Below are 19,140 nucleotides of genomic sequence, written 5' to 3' on the forward strand. Positions count from 1 at the left end.
ATTTCCCTGCAACCTAGGGTGCCTTGCAATCCCTTACTGTTGTAACTCCCAACCTGGCCTGCTCACACAGCCACCAGCATGCAGATCACTCCCAGATGTGTTTGTTTAACTGCAGCCTGCCAGTCACACCCTGGCTCTCACCAGCCTTGGTTAAAATGCAGTGTGACCCCAACACTCTCCCAGTCCTGGATTTTCCAGGAAATGTATGTCTTGTACTGCCCAGCCCTCTCCTGGAAAGTAAGTCCATTATTCTTTTAAGGGAATAACGGACATATACAACTTGAAATCTTAAATGAAGTTATCCAGACTTTTCAACTTAAATATACTAGATTAGATAAAACAGGCTTATTAAATACAAAAAAAGATTGCTGTACTCACTTAAAATCTATGAGGTATAAAAGTCAGAAATGGTTAAAAGAAAAATAAAGATAAAATGCTTTCTAGTAACTAACTTAAACCATATCAGATTTAAAAAGTTTCTCAACAGATGCTTCCAGCAGCATTACTGACCAAACTCTTCAGGTCAGGACCCCTCTCCCAGAGTCCAACAACTGCTTCTTTTGGACAAGTCTACACATGAAATGCTGCATTGGCGCAGCTGCATCAGAAGACACTCCAAGCAACTGGAGCGAGATCTCCCATTGGCATAGTTAATCCCCATGAGGCAGTAGTTATGTTGCCAAGAGTAACTCTCCTGCTGATGTAGTGTTGTCTACATGGACGGTTAGGTTGGTATAACTATATCTCTCAGGGGGGGTAGGATTTTTCACACCCCTGAGCGACACAGTTATACTGATACAGGTCTGTAGTCTAGACCAAACCTTTGTCTTTTCAGGTGCAAAGAATAAGATGGACAAGGACAGAGAGGAGAGGTCTCTTGGGGTGTTTGCCTCTCCTTTTTTATAGTTTCAGTCCCACTTTGAAAAGCATTTCCAGCTGAGAACCAAGAGACAGGAGATCTGATAGAGGAAGGAGACCTCATGCTGTTTCTTTGAAGAGATGCAAATCTTTGACCCTGTTCCCCTTTCTTGCCAGAAAATGGCCACTTGATAGATGATGGCCAATCAGCTTTGTTGACACCTGGCTGGACTGTCAGCTTGCCCTCTGTCTTTGGGAAACTGGTTTAGCTGCTCCCCAGACTTATCTGGGAGACATACTTCAGTAATGATTCCAGCTTATGTTCGTAACTTTACACATAATGTTGCTACATGCATATTACTATGGTATTACTAATCAGCAAGTTATGAGTTTTCAAAAGATACCTAACAAGGCATGCTTTGTGCAAACACTATTACAACAGTGTTTAAGGTGTGAATACAAGGGTGCATTCAGCCATATGCCTTTCAGCTGGCAAGAACATATTTTAAGTGTCCAGACAAATCAGTTCAATCATTTCAGACAGTGCTCCAAAAGTGCATTTTCAGAGTATCCTTTAAAATTCTTTGCTCTGTTGGATAGAGGAGGCAAACATCTTTGATTTTTATTAAGCAGTTATGATGTTCCCAAGTAATATACAGTATAATCCTGTAGGTACATTTAAAAGTATATGGATAAGCTTATAAGATTTCACTAGAGGGCCTGTATACTATTTATCTTATCAGTGGATCTGGATACAAGTTAATCAAACCTCCCCAACACTGTATATCTGATCTTCTAGTTTATTTTCCTATTTAAAAATCTAAGACACAGTGTCCAGTGAAACAACTTATGTGCATCATTGTTTCCAGGTTATGAGAGAGATATGGTGGGTGAGAATATGTTTTATTGCATCAACTTCCATTAGTGGGAAAAAGCACTAAACTTTCGAGCTATACAGAGCTCTTAAGGTCTGGGAAAGGTACTCAGTGTCACAGAAAAACACAAGGTAGGATAGACTGCTAATCATAGGAGTTAAACACGTTTCAAGTGACCATTCACACCTCTGTACTTATAGGGAAAAGGAGGGCTAGCAGGTTACAGACTGTTGTAATGAGACACAAAACTAGTATCCCTACTGAGTCCATGATTTTTAGTGTCTAGCAAAATTATGAATTTAAGCTTCCAGAGTCATCTTTTGAAGGTGCTGTGCAGGTTTCCTTTCAGGACAAGGACTGAGACCTCAGATATGAAGGAATTGTTTTGTGGAAAAAAAGTGTCCACTCCTGGGTGATAGGGTGTTTTTGTTTTCTCATTTTTCCACCCACATAGCTGTTGCTGGGGCATTGGATGTGTAGGATGGGGGTACACCACATGTAATATGTATGCCTAAGACCCACGGATCTTGAAAGGTGTGTTGCGAGGTGTACGGATCATTGCAGCAGCGGAGATACGGCTAAAAGTTTATCATCTGTTATTAGAGAGACAAGATGGGTGGGGTAAAATCTTTTACCTTGCATCTGTTACGGGAGGGTCTGGTCCCGCTTTAAATTGGTGCATTCTGGTCTGAGAAGCTTGCTTCTCATGATAAATTTGGGGTGGTGGTAGGGGTTTGAAGGCCAGAGGAAGGGATTCTGGAAAGATTTATTTCAAGATGTGGTCCTCATCAAATATGGGTTTTAAATGTTTGCTGATATCCTGCATGGGTTCCTGTGTGGGGTGTTCAGTCTCTCTCCTCCCTCTCCCCCATACTGAAGCAGTTCTCTGGGATGTTTGGGCGGCCCATTCCCTGATGTGATTTTCTGGTGGAGTATCCTTGTTTGGTAAAGGCGGTTTTATGTACGTTAAAGGGTGCTTCTGAGACTTTCTCATCAGAGCGTATTATGTGGTATCTGAGTGCCTGCTGTAGATAACAGATTTCTGGGTGTCTGAGTTGGTTCCTGGATCCGTGGAGGTATGTGTGATGATCTGTAGGCTTCTTATATATAGTAGTCTGTAGTGTTCCACTACTGAAGTGGATTGCATTGTTCAGGAAGTTGATGCTGGCGTGGGAGTGTACTAGAGAGTATGATGGATAAGTGATGATTGTTGAAGTTGTGGTAGAAGTCTAGGAAGGAGTTTAGGTTATCATCAATGCACCTCAGGTATATAACTGGTTTTGTGGTGCATTTTTCCAGAAATTTTTGCTCAAGGTGGCCCATGAAGAAGTTGGCTTATCGGGGATCCATTCTAGTACTCATGGCTGTTCCCATGGTTTGGACAAAGTGTTTGTTGAATGTAAAGTTATGGGTAAGGATTAAACAAATGAATATCTGGTGTTGTCCATTGTCCTGTAGATATCTGAGGCAGGCAGTGATGCCATCATGGTGAGATATGCTGGTGTATAGCTAGGTGACATCCTTGGTGGTAAGGATAGTGTGCTGAGGGAGGTTGTTAATGGTGTAATTTCTGGAAAGTCAGTTGCATCCTAGAGGAAACCAGCCCTTTGTGGAGTGAGTGGTTTGAGAATGGTTTCTATTAGTATTGATAACCCGTTAGCACTCATCAAGCCTTAACCAGGGGGTAGGGCTACTCTGGAAGAACCAGGATTTAAAAAGCCCAATCCTAAGCAATCAGAGGAGCTAGCGAACAGGGGTGTTTTGCGAGGCAGTAAAACAAAGACAATAACCTTCCCCCCGCCCCCCTATAAAAAACCAAACAATAATAATAAAAAAAAAAAGAGCTTCAGGAGTAAAAAGAGAATGCAAGCAGGAGTCCAACAACAGAGTGGGGGCTATCCAGTTTATTGTACTGAGTGCAACCTGGCCTATGGGCTTTGGAGACCAGGATGGGCTTTGGGCTCAACTCAAGGAGCTAAGGGAGACAGAGAGGTACACAGGTGACACTTTCTGGGACACATTAGAATGGTCCCACCCCTTTTATGAAAGCCTCTGTACTGTTGAGTAGTATGAATTTCTCAGGAAAGGAGAACATCAAACTGGAGCCCAGGGAAACAATCCCACAGTTGGGACCCTCCTTCCAGATGATGTCATGATATCTCAAACTTAGGATACCTCTCTGGGAGGGGGAACTCCAGTTATTAAGAAAAGACACGAAATAGTAACAGGGGGACTTGGTCATTAGAAACAGATAGCTGAGTTTGTGATGACCAGGAGAACCGCATGGTAATTTGCCTGCTGCATGCAAAGGTTGCGGATCTCTTAAGACATCTAGACAGATGTATGCGTAGTGGTGGGGAGGAGCACGTGGTCGTGGTGCATGTAAGTACCAATGATGTAGAGAAGGATAGAAGAAAGGTCCTAAAGGTCAAATTTAGACTGGTAGGTAAGAGATTGAAGTCCAGGACCTCCATGGTAGCATTCTTTGAAATGCTTCCAGTTCTACGTGCAGTGCCCATTAGACAGGCAGAACTGCAGGGTCTCAATGTGTGGATGACATGATGTATGGAGAAGGGGTTTAAAATTTATTAGGAACTAGGGAATCTTTTGGGAAAGGGGGAGCCTATACAGGAAAGATGGGCTCCACCTAAACCAAAAGGGAACCGGACTGCTGGCATGTAAAATTAAAAAGGCTATAGAGCAGTTTTTAAACTAAGGGCTGAGGGAAAGCCGATAGGTGCGGAGGAGCATGTGGTTTGGACAGAGATATCCCTTAGGGGAGGATCTATTAATGGAGATTCTCTATATTCTGGTGAGGAGGAGAGGATGGAAGAGAATAAAATATGGGTAGGATCTGATGAGAAAACAGTCAAATAAAAAAATAAAAAAAAAAAGAAAGACCCATTCAATTACATGACATGGCAGACATTTTAGCAAAAGTGACAATTTTTTTTGAAGTACTTATATACAAATGCTGAAGTCTAAATACTAAGATGAGTGAACTTGAGTGCCTCATATTAAATGAGAATATTGATATAATAGGCATCACAGAAACTTGGTGGAATGAGGATAATCAATGGGACATATTAAAACCAGGGTACAAAATATATCAGAAGGACAAAATAGGTCATATTGGCTGGGGAGTGGCACTATATGTGAAAGTATAGAGTCAAATGAAATAAAAATCTTAAATGAACCAAATTATACCATAGAATCTCTATAGATAGTAATTCCATACTTAAATAGTAAGAATATTGCAGTAGGGATATACTGCTGGCCACTTGACCAGGATGGTAATAGTGACTGTGAAATGCTCAGGGAGAATAGAGAGGCTATAAAAAACTCAATAATAACGGGGAGATTTCAACTATCCTCATATTGACCGGGTACATGTCACCTCAGGACAGGATGCAGAGATAAAGTTTCTTGACACCTTAAATGACTGCTACTTGGAGCAACTAGTCCCGGAACCCACAAGAGTAGAGGCAACCACCACTTGGTAATAGTGACCATAACATAATAAAATTTAACATCCCTGTGAGAGAGGGCGCAGGAGACACCAAAGCAGCCCACTACAGTAGCATTTAATTTCAGAAAGGGGAACTACACAAAAAATGATGAAGTTAAACAGAATTTAAAAGGTACAGTGCCAAAAGTGAAATCCCTGCAAGTTGCATGGAAACTTTTTAAAGATACCATAATAGAAGCTCAATTTAAATATATACCCCAAATTAAAAAACATTGTAAAAGGACCAAAAAGTGCCACCATGACTAAACAAAGTAAAAGAATCAGAGGCAAAAAGACTTCCTTTAAAAAGCTGAAATTAAATCCTACTGAAGAAAATAGAAAGGAGCATAAACTCTGACAAATGAAGCATAAAAATATAATTAGGAAGGCCAAAATGGAATGTGAAGAACAGCAAGACAAAGAATCAAAAAATAACAGCAAAAAAAAAAAAAGTTTAAGTACAGCAGAAGCAGGAAGCCTGCTAAATAACCAGTTGGTCCACTGGACCATTGAGATACTAAAGGAACACTCAAGGAAGATATGGTTATTGTGGAGAAACTAAATGAACTCTTTGCATGTGAAGGAGATTCCCAAACCTGAGCCATTCTTTTCAGGTGACAAATTTGAGGAACTGTCCCAGATTGAGGTGTCAGAGGAGGTTTTGGAAAAAATAGATTAAACAGTAATAAGTCACCAGGGTCAGACGGTATCCATCCAAGCGTTCTGAAGGAACTCAAATATGAAATTGCAGAACTACTAATTGTGGTATGTAACCTATCAATTATTTAAAATGGCTTCTGTACCAGATGACTGGAGGATAACTAATGGTATGCCAATTTTTAAAAAAGGCACCAGAGGCGATCCCAGCAATTACAAACCTGTAAGCCTAACTTCAGTGCCAGGCAAACAAACTGGTTGAAACTATAGTATAGAACAGAATTATCATACACATAGATGAATATGATTTGTTGGGGAAGAGTCAACGTGGCTTTTGTAAAGGGAAATCATTTAATGTAAAGGGAAACCTTACCAATCTCCTAGAATTCTTTGTCAAGAAGCATGCGGACAAGGGTGACCCAGTGAATATAGTGTATTTAGATATTCAGAAAGCCTTTGACAAGGTTCCTCACCAAAGTTTCTTAAGCAAAGAAAGCGGTCATGGGAGAAGAGGGAAGGTCCTCTCCTGGATCAGTAACTGATTAAAAGATAGGAAACAAAGGGCAGGAATAAATGGTCATTTTTCAGAATGGAGAGAGGTAAATAGTTGTGTCCCTCTGGAGTCTGTACTGAGATCAGTACTGTTCCACATATTCATAAATGATCTGGAAAAAGGGGTAAACAGTGAGGTGGCAAAATTTGCAGATGATACAAAACTATTCAAGATAGTTAAGTCCAAAACAGACAGTAAAGAGTTACAAAGGGATCTCACAAAACGGGGTGACTGGGCAATAAAATGGCAGATGAAATTCAATGTTGATAAATGGAAAGTAATGCACACTGGAAAACATAATCCCAACTATACACATAAAATGATGGGGGTCTAAGTTAGTTGTTACCACTCAAGAAAGATCTTGGAGTCATTGGGGAGGGTTCTCTGAAAACATCCACTCAATTTGCAGCGACAGTCAAAAAAGCTAACGGAATGTTGTGAATCATTAGGAAAGGGATAGGTAAGACGGAAAATGTCGTATTGCCTCTTTATAAATCCTTCTGCTGGTGCACCAGGACTGGATGGGAGGAGGCTGCTGCTGCCAGGGTCCCGGCTATGTGTTGGGACCAGCTGGAAGGCGGGCGGCTGCAGCCTGCCTGCCCACCTCCTGGCTGGGAACGGGGATCGGGCAGGAAGCAGGTAGCTGCAGCCCACCTCCCGGCTGCATGCCGGGACTGGGCGGGAGGCATCTGCCCCCCCAAATTAAGCTGTCAAACTCCACCTATGCCTGAAGCAATTAATGTAACAATCAAGTGTGTGGTTTTATTCACTGTGTGGTGTCCAGTTAGCTAGTTTTTTTCCTCTTCTGACTGTCAGTGTGGATTTGGTAGTTGCAGGTGGTATCATTATTGCTGTGAAAGAATTCTTTGAGGCAGAATTGGTGAAAGAATTCTTCTAATTCTCCACATATTATTATGGTATCAGGTTAAATTCAGAACTTTAGTTGACACTAACATCATGGACTCAAAAGGGATACTAGTTTTATGTCTCTTTACAACAATCTGTAACCCACTAACCTTCTTTGGTTCTTGGAGTATAGAGGTATTAATGACCTGCTTCATTTTGCAACACCTGTTAAAGCCTATGCTTAACAATTGGTCTCACCTTGTGTTTAGCTGTGACTCTGATTACATTTCCCAGATCTGAAGAGCTCTGTGCAGCTCGGAATCTTGTCTGTCTTTTACCAACAGAAGTTAGTGCAATAGAAGTTATTCCCATGCATCCTGTTTCTCAAATAAGTTATTCGTAATTTTATCATGTATCACCTTCTTACTTCAGCTCCCATACATCATTACACTGAGCTGTTATGAACTCGTTACCAAGAAGCCAAAGAGCTATAAAAACTCAAATATATGAGTCCAACTTCCATTATTTCTTCCATCTTTGAGCATTTCTTAGTTAGAAGAAATGACTATAGATACCAGTAGGTAATTTCATTCTGTCCTCTCTGTTGGTCATTACTTCGGTTAGATATACAAAAATTTTAAGAGAGAAAGTGTTCTATAGTTTCCTGGAAGACCTTTATGTCAAAATAAAGCTTCTATGTATGAATATAAATCAAGCGTATTATGGTGATAGACGAGGGAGACCTGTCTAACACATAACTGCATTAAAAAATTCACTACTTCAGCTTCAAGCCTCCACTTTGCCAGAGCGCTGGCTAACTGTTTCTGTCAAACACAGCGCTCATTAGCTTTCTTCCAAGAGAACACAACCCTTTAACTTTCGGTAGCATACGTGGCTCCCGCTTCCCCATCCCTCTTTAAAGAAGCCTTATGGCACACCTCTGGGCCCAGGAACGCATATTTATTTTTTTAGATGAAAATTATAAACCTGCTTAAAACGGCCATTAGTCTGTGTGGAACAGAGTCACCAACAGGGATAACGACATCAGATGATAAATATTAAAAGATATAGAATTCGTAAATACAAATTTCCAGTTCCTATACTTCTGATAAGTTACAACCCAGGACAACTCTGAGCACTGGTTGTTTGAAGATTTTAAGTTCTACCCCAAACCTATGCTTGCAAAGTCATGACAATTCATTGGATCAAACTGGCAGAAAAACTGTCGGAGAGCAACGGACAACAGGCCAGTTTAAACTGACAGAATTCTGAATTAAAGACACCCTGCTTTTCTGTCCAATGTCTGTACCAATATTTTTAGCAGATCTGGACTGTTCTGGCAAGACTTTAATAGGTTAGGTGCTTTTAAAAAAAAACAAAAAATACACTTCTATCACTACATATCTATCCAAAGCTAGATATAAAAGCAGGTGCTGAGGTGGGGGTGGCAGCATTGTGCAGGAGTTCCGAGATGTGCATTCTATTTCGGGCTTTGCTGCTGACCTGTAATGTGACCTGTTTCCCCAAGTATAAGAGGAGTATAATTAGACTTACCCTTCTTTGAAAAGTGCTTTGAGAGCTAGAACTGAAAAGCACTACGTATTAGCAACTAGTTAACAGGTTGGAAGCTATTATTGTATTCTACTTACAGAACTGCAATCCCTTCATTCTGGACGCGTGTCTTTTTGTCTGAGGACTAAATATACTTGACAATCACGTAGCTACCATTTGTCTTTAATCTTTGTGGGTTTTTTGCACCAATCAACTCCAAGAAAACATGTTATCACATTTAAGGGAAGGGAGGAGGGGGAACATTGTGTTCCCCTATCTTTTCCAGCTCTCCTTTTCCCTAGAGATTTCAAGACTGGAGACTATTCAGATCATCTCTGACCTCCTGCATAACAGGCCACAGAATGACACTCAGTAATAGAAGCATTAAGCCTCACTATTTGTTGATGAACTAGATAATCTTTTTACAAAAATCAGTATCTTCTAGACACTTCAAGTGATGGGAAATTTACCATCTCTCTTGGTAATTGATTCCAAAGTTAGTTATCCTCACAATTAGAGGTTTGCACTCTGACAAATCTTTCACTACCTTCCACCCATTAGCATGCAGGCTCACTCCTGTCTTCCTCCTTCTACCCTGGCAGTTAAACAGAGATTCATAGAATCACAGAAGATTAGGGCTGGAAGGGACCTCAGAAGGTCATCTAGTCCAACCCCCTGCTCAAAGCAGGATCAACCCCAACTAAATCATCCCACCCAGCCAGGGCTTTGTCAAGCTGCACTTTAAAAATCTCTAAGGATGGAGATTCCACCACTTCCTTAGGTAATCCATTCCAGTGCTTCACCACCCTCCTCGTGAAAAGGTTTTTCCTAATATCCAACCTAGATCTCCGCCACTGCAACTTGAGATCATTGCTCCTTGTTTTGTCATCCACTACCGCTGAGAACAGCCAAGTTCCATCTTCCCCGGAACCCCCTTTCAGGTAGTTAAAGGCTGCTATCAAATCCCCCCTCGTTCTTCTCTTCTGCAGGCTAAGCAAGCCTAGTTCCCTCAGCCTCTCCTCATAAATCATGTGCTCCAGCCCCCTAATCATTTTTGTTGCCCTCGGTTGGACTCTTTCCAATTTGTCCATATCCTTTCTGTAGTGGGAGGCCCAAAACTGGACACAGTAAACAAAATGAGGCCTCACCAGTGCCGAATAGAGGGGAATAATCACTTCCCTTGATCTGCTGGCTATGCTACTTCTAATGCAGCCCAATATGCCATTAGCCTTCTTGGTAATAAGGGCACACTGTTGAATCATATCCAGCTTCTTGTCCACTGTAACTCCCAGATCTTTTCTGCAGAACTGCTGCGTAGCCAGTTGGTCCCCAGTCTGTAGCAGTGCATGGGATTCTTCCGTCCTAAGTGCAGGACCCTGCACTTGTCCTTTGTTGTTGAACTTCATCAGATTTCTTTTGGCCCAAATCTCTAATTTGTCTAGATCATTCTGTATGCTATCCCTGCCCTCCAGCATATCTACCACTCTCCTGCAGCTTAGTGTCATCTACAAAACTTGCTGAGGGTGCAATTCACCCATCCTCCAGATCATTAATGAAGATGTTGAACAAAACCGGCCCCAGCACTGACCCCTGGGGCACTCTGCTTGTTACCGGCTATCAACTAGACATGGGGCTGTTCATCACTACCCGTTGAGCCCGACAAACTAGCCAGCTTTCTAGCCACCTTATAGTCCATTCATCCAACCCATACTACTTTAACTTGCTGATAAGAATACTGCGGGAGACCATATCAAAAGCTTTGCTAAAGTCAAGGTATACCATGTTCACTGCTTCCCCCACATCCACAGAGCCACTCATTTCATCATAGAAAGCAATCAGGGTGGTCAGGCAAGACTTGCCCTTGGTGAATCAATGCTGACTATTCCTGATCACCTTCCTCTCTTCCAAGTGCCTCAAAATGGATTCCTTGAGGACCTGCTCCATGACATGTCTATAGTTCCCCAGATCCTCCTCCTTCCCTTTTTTGAAGATGGGCACTCTATCTGCCTTTTTCCAATCATCCAGGATCTCTCCCTATTGCCATGAATTTTCAAGATAATGGCCAACAGCTCCGCAATCACATCAGCCAACTCTCCCAGCACCCTCAGATGCATTGCATCTGGCCTCATGGACTTGTGCATGTCCTGCCTTTTAAAGTAGTCCTGAACCTGTTCTTTCAGCACTGAGGGCTGCTCACCTCCTCCCCATTCTGTGTTGCCCAGAGAAGTAGTCTGGGAGCTGATCCTGTCTGTGAAGACAGGCCAAAAAAAAAAAAAAAAAAAAATTGAGTACTTCAGCTTTTTCCACATCTAGATTCCTCTCTCACGTTATACATAGAAAGTAACAGTGCCACCTGTTCTACTTTCTGGCTCTTCTCAATCCTCATGAAGTAGTGGTAGTGTCTGGGACACTGTACTCACAGCTGATACTCTTAAAGGAGAAATTCCTGGACTCCTCTGCTGCCAGGCTTGATAACATCTCAAAAAGGAAAGAGCCAGCAACTCAGCTCCGTGGCTTTATTCAGCCCACTCACATGTCCAAATTCCTACTTGCTCCATGCACCGCCCTGATACAGTGGTCAATATTAGTGAGTTCAGATTCAGAGCCAATCCCAATTTTGAGAAAAGTTCATTCTGCCCCCAGCATGTCATTACTATGAAAGAAGTATTTGTTCTCGCTCATAAGTTTCCTTATGTAGGTACAGTTACAAGTACCCATTCCTAAATTAAGTGATTTCTGTTTATTTTGAGTTTTCACTTTAATTTTACCTTCTTCGTTGTCACTGTATTGGTCAGAATCATTATTTCCATTCTGTTTGGTGTTCTCAGCTGATGAGGAAACTGTTGATAGAGGTGTCGAAGACCCCAACTCTGGGCCGTGTTCCATCAGTTTCTGCAATTTCTTCTCATAGAGCTTTCTTGTAGTAGCTGTAACAAGGCAGAAAATATTTTCAAAGAATTAGATAGACCTTGCACCTTTACTTGACTCCAATGTTGGACCTACCTGGTCTACATACCTTTGGGGGTCTCACTAGCTACTTCTGTTATGATTTTCCTGTTTGGCCAAGCAAGTTTAGAAAGTAAAAAGCTACTCAAAACAGGATGTGCCTTTTTCTTGGTGTTTTTTTTAAAGTCAGAGCATTCTACTCACCTATTTTATCTAAATTTGGATTCCATGAGACATGCTATATTATGAAGAAAGCATGCTGGATCTTTTCTTGAGCCATACGCCTCTCTTCCCCAATCAATCATGCAAGTGACAGGTTAGTTTCATTGTTTAACTGTTAGTGGGTTAATAGAAAGATGTATCCATGCTGAGCTAAGCACCTCTTTTCTTCAGGGTCCACAGATCTGTTGGTCTTTAGCTTTCTCAAAAGGTCTGATTCTGCACTCAGAATTAGGCATTGGAAGTAAAGAGTGCCACTTGGGCAAATGCCTGGCATCCAAAGCATGAGAGGAGAAAGTGTGGAAGCAACAAAAGGAATCTGGCCCATTGCTAGGTATCCATACACAAAATCATCCCCTAGAGGCACAATGAGTTTTCAGTGAAATCAAAGGAACCATGGACCTCCTAAATAGCAGTTTTCAGCTTTTGCTTTTCCAGGATCTGGTCTGTACATAGTTGACTGCTATTGCCTAGTCTCTGGGAGAGACCCCTAACTAAACAACTTCCCATAAAAGTAACGGAAATTATTTCCCACCAGGGGCCACTATCAGAAGTATCAGTACTTTCATACAAGTACTCAAGGAGCTGTGGAAAGACAGAGACAAGTGCTGATTAAATGAAGGAACCTCCTGCAAGCTCTACAGATATGCCCTATATACCTATCTCCTTCAGGTCTATGAGTGAGAAAACAATCTCTGGGAGATGGCCACCAAGGTGGACATCAGTGTCTACCTCTCAGAAGCTTATTAAAGTAATTCAGATAAATTACTGCTCTGTTCCTATACGACCAACTGTGAACCAAGATTAGCAAGCAAAAAAACAGTTTCTATTAGAAATATCTAAAAGGAGCATTACTTCCTTCTTAGTCACTTTCTTTTATGGATTGTTAGAAGTTTAAACATGCATTTGAGAGTTTTGAACAATTTCTCTCACGTATCCCTTCTGGGCCATAGCCAGAAGTCATTCATCTAATGTGGTAAGCATCCAGCTTTCTGCAAATAGAAACTACTAGCAAATCATTCTCTCTGCTTCAAAGAATTTTGGGAGTATTCTATGAGTTTGCCCTCAATCTATTTACCCCTGTTGTATTGGTTCTCTTGTTGTATTTGCTTGCTAAGACCTTAGAACTACTGGATTTATAGGATTTTGAGCTTATATTCCTTCTTGTCTTGATTCAGACATTAGGGTCTTCCTAATTTCTTGTCTAGACAGCTTTCCCACATAATATTTGGTGGTGCCAACTGTTTGGCCTGGATGTGCACTTCTACTAGGTGCTATCACAGTATAAATACAAGACAAACACTGTAGACCTTTATTCCAGCTATGAAAAACAGGATATCTAAGTGCATATCTGATATAACTGTAACTACAGAGATCTCAAAGTGGGGCTTTTACCCTTCTCCCTCAAATTTTATAGGCTGAAGAACTATGAGGTCCAGTGCATCCCTTCCATATCAGAACTACTCACACAAAGCATATGGAGGCTGTCAAAGCCCTGAAAGTAGCTAATGTAGCTTTGTTTCTACTCAAGAAAAACTTGGCAGGCTCTTTCTTCTGAGGGAATGGCAGTGTCTTTCTGAAGACAGTATGATTCATTTGTGGTATATTACTAAATCTATTTTATTCTGATTCAAATTAAGGAATCTTCCCAATTATTGCTTAAACATTTGGATTTTGCAGGTGGTTCTTCCTCCACTGTTACATGAAGGGTTTCATATAGGTTGTTGCACTGGCTGTTGATGCACACTTTGGTCATACCAGTCATGAAAATCATACCAGGTAAGTTTGAGAGAGGCCTAACATATCTCTGTGGCTAACAGTTCCATTAGAGCTCTGCTGCAGAGAACACGAAACATGCTATGTATATACCTACACCAGCAATTTAGATGTTTGAATCTATTCCAACTGGGGAAGGAGTCTTCCCATAGCAAGCAGTTTAGAGTAGGAAAATCCAATCCTTCGTGTTTTAAAGAGACCAGTGGCACCCAGACCTCCGTCTCAATGCAGTCGCATTCTGAGATTACTACAGTCTTGGGGATGCATACTCAAAAGGATTTTTCGGGGAGAGGAAAGAAAACAAAGAATTTAGAACAGGGAGTTGCAATGTGAAAGAGTTTATATTTGAGTTCCCATCTCTGCCTTCCATTACTCCTTAACATTACTGTGCATCATGTTTTCTTCACATCAGCTTGCTGAGCAATGCAAATTTTCTCATGACTGGTCAGTCTGCTGTGCAGGTGACCTATGAAAGTTATGAGGCACAGAAAGGTACATAGATTATTGGCGATATGGCAGTCTAATGCCCAGTTTCTCAAACCTACTCCATGAACTGTGTGTTCATATTATAGAAAAGTGTTTTGAACAAAGGTAATGAAAGTGTTTTTTTTAAAGATCAGATTTAATTTTAAATAGGTTTAGATTTAAACATTTTTATAAAAATATCTGAAGGTATGACAACCTATGTTTAGGCCTAAATTTACTATAATCTATTAAAGTAATTTACATTCGATAAAATATTATGCAGTATGTTTGCTGCTGAAGTTTACAAGGTAGTCAAGCCACTGGATAAGCACTTAGAAACAGAGTTTGTTGAAGTGCAGAAGAGGTAGTTTTCTTTATTTCAAATTACTACTTCAAATCTGAGTAACTGATGATGTTGAAAAAGCACCAAAGTTTGTCTTCCGCTTCCAAACTACAAATATGAACTAGGTGGGAAAGCATGAGATCTATAGTTCTAAAAAATCTTGGAAGGACCTGCTGACTGGAAACAAATCAGTTCACTAACTACAGGCAACATTTGTTTAATAAGTCAATTAGTTTTAAATGCAACATATGTTGATAAACTTATTTTACCTTACGTATCTAGCACATTTAAGAGCATGTTTTAATGAGTACAACCACTTTCCTAAAAAAGAGGCTAATTAACTAAAGTACAAGTGCAAAACAATATTAAAATGGATTTAAATTAAGGGTTGTTGATTTAAATCAATCCACTCCAATTCTAAGGCTGTACTCTTAGTCTTCTTATTAATGTAAACTTTAATTTCACATTTGTGGATATTTATAAGTTAAATCGCCTGTTTGAGGTACAAACTCTCTCTAGCAGTGATTGTTGCAAGAACCAGAAGTATACTGTATTTGCTTTACGTAAAATAAAAATACATCTCACAGAAAATTTAGAGTATCTTATGAGCCCTTTAGATTATAAGATCTGGAACACAGATCATATATTATGTGTGAAGCAATATTTGTATATAATTATACACAGTAAATCTGTAGTATTCAACAGCTTTTACCTACCTACAATTGGACCAGGGATCACTCCATATGTTGCAAGTTGCTCTTGAAGGTCTTCATTACTAAGCTCTGATACATCTAGATCATCTTTCTCCTCCAGCCTGGGTTTGTCTGTTTTCTTTGTGGCTTTCTGTAATGGAAAAAAGAAATACACCATTTCTCCACACATTACAAAACCAAAGTGTCTCTCCCTATTGAAGGTGTAGAGAGAATGCATATGGGCAGTACTGAAGCAACAGAGGACAGAAGTTTTGATATTCACTCATTTTTGTTTAATGATCCCTTTAACAATGCCAGATAAAAAAAATATTTCACACAGCACAGAAATCTTAAATGAACATGGACCAGCTGTCCAGTTTTAGAAGTGAAAGCAGTTTTCTAAGCAGAGGCGTACCAAGGGAGAGGAGGAGGGAGCCATGCCCCAGGGTGCCGGCCATGGGTGGGGGCGCACGTGCTGGCCAGGTCCTCCTTGGAAGAACCGCATCCTCTCCTCACTACACCTGGTTGGCGCAGCCACCAGGGATGTGCCAAAAACTCTTACTGGCAGAGTTTGTAACTGGCCCCTCTGCCGGGCACAATGAAGGAGCCACAGGCTGGATCAACACGGCCACTGGGGATGTCAGCAGGGGGCGGCTCTTCTGAGGAGGGCCCGGCCAGCGCCCCTCTCAGGTCAGCACCCAGGTGTATGGCCCCCTTGTTACGCTAATGCCGCAGCACCCACTGCCCCACAGCGGGGAGGAGGAGGATGTGGTGGAGAGCAGGAAATGGGCCCGCAAATCCCCCCCCCCGTGGGGTGCTGCCGCCGATGGGGAGCACAAATACATGTATTGGCCCCTGGGCACCGGAGACCCATGGTACACTGCTGGTTCTAAGGTTCTCTGAGAGATCAGGTCTTACTAGTTTTTCTTATCCTGCATGCTGATTGAGACTAAACGCAGGCCATCAGAAGTCTTATGTCCTACAATTGGATAAATCAGGTTTGAAAACTTTCCCAACTCCTATTTGCCTGAAGACTAAGCCTACTAGCCCAGCTGAAAAATAGCTTATGGGGTGTGATGGCAAAGGTATGTGTATACTTAGTTTCCAGTAGCATATCTTCGTGCCCATCCTCCCCCACCTTGCAGGACTCCATCCTTTTGGAAGTTTTGGGCCTTTGAACACCTTTCTCCTCTTAAAGAAGTAATGGACTCATGAGTTGCTTTGCTCCTGCCTCACCCCAGCACACTGTGGAGAGTTACATACACGTTAGTAAATAAATAAATAAATTCCCAAATCCTGTCTTCATTCCTGTCTCCACTAGTGCTACTACTGATGAAATTTTAAGTTGGTCATTGCAGACAAAAAAGGCAATCAGCAATACACAGTGTCTACAAATTTGATAACTCGCTGCCAAGCTGCACTGTTCCTCAATAGGAAATGTATCTGTGTCTTACCTGAAAATTTTCTTTCTTGAAATAATGAGGCCTGCAGATCCACAACATTGGGTAATCTGCTCTATGCAGCCTTGGAGACTGACCAAATTTGTCAGAGGGAGGGGAGGTGTGGCTCCACTGCTGAGAAACCACCAGTTGCTACACTTCCACAGCCTAAAAAGCTAAATTTTCCTCTATATCTGTGAGGGAAATTAAGTATTAAGACTAAACAGAACAAGCCTCCTGCAAAGCAACGATTTCAGTGAGTAACTGAGTGCCAAGTAATAATTCACTCTTTTCCAATTAACAGAATGTTCAGGATGGGTGGACTTCCTTACTCCAAGATGGGAAGTTTTCAGGTAAATTTTACAGATAAATTTTCCTATTCTTGTTTGTAATGAAGTCCATGGCAAATCAGTGACACAGGGATTTTATAGCAGTGTCCACTCAGAAAAGGATTGGCGACGAGGATCATATACTATTATGTATAGGCGTTAAAGAGGATAATTCTTTCCTGAGATTTTTTGGAATGCTACAGTGAGGAGTGTTTATCTACCAAGGACTGGATGTCCAACTTGTAGAATCTGAAGGTGGTATGACCCGATAGCTGCTTTACAGATTTTCTTGTGTGAGGCAAATGATATTTCTGCTCATGAAGCTACCACAGCTCTAGAGCAATGAGCTCTGATACTGGAAGACAGAGTTAGGCTTGACTTGTATGCTTCTGAGATACAGCATCTCAGTCACCTGGAAATGGAGGACTTTGAAGTTCTCTTTCCCTTGGACACTGGATAATAAAGTACAAAAACATTTGTCATTCTGACCGGTGTGATTAATATGCACTTTGAGAGTTCTGCAGACATCCAAAGAATACCAAAATTTGTCTTTGGAGTGCAATGGAGCTGGACAGAGCGATGGAAGAACGACTTTCTGTGCTATACCAAGCCTGGAGTTAATCTTCAGCATGCAGACAAAGTCAGTTCTGAGTATCACTTTAGCCTTATAGCTCAAGGGAAGAGCTCCTAAATCAGATGCAGTGGTGTACTGAGGGGGGGAGGGGGTGCTGGCCTGCAGGAAGTGGCCTGGCCAGGCTGGCCCGTCACAACGCACAGGGGGCTCTGAGGGGCGACTGGAGGAGGTAAGTGGCATGTTCCCACCCAGGAACCTCCCCAGGGCAGTTGGGGGGGGGGGAGAGCGTCTTATAGCTCCTGCCCTGCGTGCGGGGGGTGGGGTGAGATCCGGAGGGGAGGGGGGCAAATGCAGGCTTGGCCTCCAGGTATTAAAGACTCATGGTACGCCACTGATCAGATATCCTGTGCTCAGACAAGACTGTCATCAACAAAGGCCATTTTAAGGGTTAGACAGTAATGAGACACCTTAATGAGTGGTTCAAATGGAGAGCCTATAATGGCACTGAGAACACCAGGTAAAATTCAATAAGAGAACTTTATACATAGCAGGAAGATGTAAAAGATATTACTCTCAAAAGTGCTAAAATGTTGGACACATGGGTAAGATGAAATTCACTACCTGTCTACTGCACTAAGTATGCTAGACAAAGCAGCAACCTTACCTCTGAGAACCTGAACTGCCAGGCCTAATCCGAGTCCATTTTGAAGAAATCTGAAAACATGTGGTATCGATGCAGATGTGGGAGGCAACATCCTAGCACCAGTGGTTTAAAGCTCAATTGGATCCTTAAATATGCTGAATTAGTCTATTTATGTTTGGAAGCAAAAATTGTGGATACTGGCACTCTGAATAATCTCTTTGGCCTCAGAGGATCTGTTCAAGAATGAGGCAGCTAGGCTCAGACTGTCTGGAGTCTGATGCGTTAGTAGCCTGTGTAAGAGGATATCCCTTCTGGATGGAAAACACATAGGAGGTGTTTGTACCTTGTCAAGGAGCTCAGAGAACCAAGCCCTCCTTGGCCAGTCTAGGAATACCAGAATTTCCAGTGCTAGTTCTCTCCTGAGGCATTCAGGTAAGGAGAGGGAAAGTGGGGGAAAAGCTTGTAAGAAACTTATCTTGTTGCAAAGATGACCAGAAATCTGTTGCCTTGACTGTGAACCAACCAGCAAGAGAACACTAAAACCTTGTGATTCCAGTGGGAGGCAAAACAGATGACTGCTGAGAGACTAATTTTCTTTACTAGGAGATTAGACACCTTTGGGTGTAATTTCCATTCTGGATGATTTAACTCTTGCCTTCTAAACCAGTCAGCTGTAACATTCAATTTTCCCTTTGATGTGAAGGGAGCAAACTGGGAAAAGCAAATGTAGTCAAAGGCATAAAGAGGGGAGCTTCTTTTGGAGGACTGTATCTGTCATTCTACTTCATGGAGTGAACAGGGGAAACAGGTGCTGAATATTCACGCACTCAGAAGATTTATGAAGGGAAGCATGCTCTGGAATGAAG

General features: G+C 41.7%; 1 protein-coding gene across 9 annotated transcripts in view; it reads right to left on the bottom strand.

Annotated features, from left to right (window-relative positions):
- TMPO (thymopoietin) overlaps positions 1–19,140 on the bottom strand; it is a 45,786-nt gene that overhangs the window by 13,639 nt on the left and 13,007 nt on the right. For all 9 annotated transcript variants that reach the window (XM_067559755.1, XM_067559756.1, XM_067559754.1 and 6 more), the window contains exons 2-3: positions 15,314–15,440; positions 11,617–11,775 (exon numbers count right to left, since the gene is read on the bottom strand). In XM_067559755.1, the coding sequence (XP_067415856.1) occupies positions 11,617–11,775; positions 15,314–15,440 (286 nt within the window). The remainder of the gene's footprint in view (positions 1–11,616; positions 11,776–15,313; positions 15,441–19,140) is intronic.

Source organism: Emydura macquarii, unplaced genomic scaffold, assembly GCF_026122565.2.
Source record: "Emydura macquarii macquarii isolate MOO-44397 ecotype Brisbane River unplaced genomic scaffold, CSIRO-AGI_Emac_v2 contig_2205, whole genome shotgun sequence".
Classification (NCBI taxonomy): domain Eukaryota; kingdom Metazoa; phylum Chordata; order Testudines; family Chelidae; genus Emydura; species Emydura macquarii.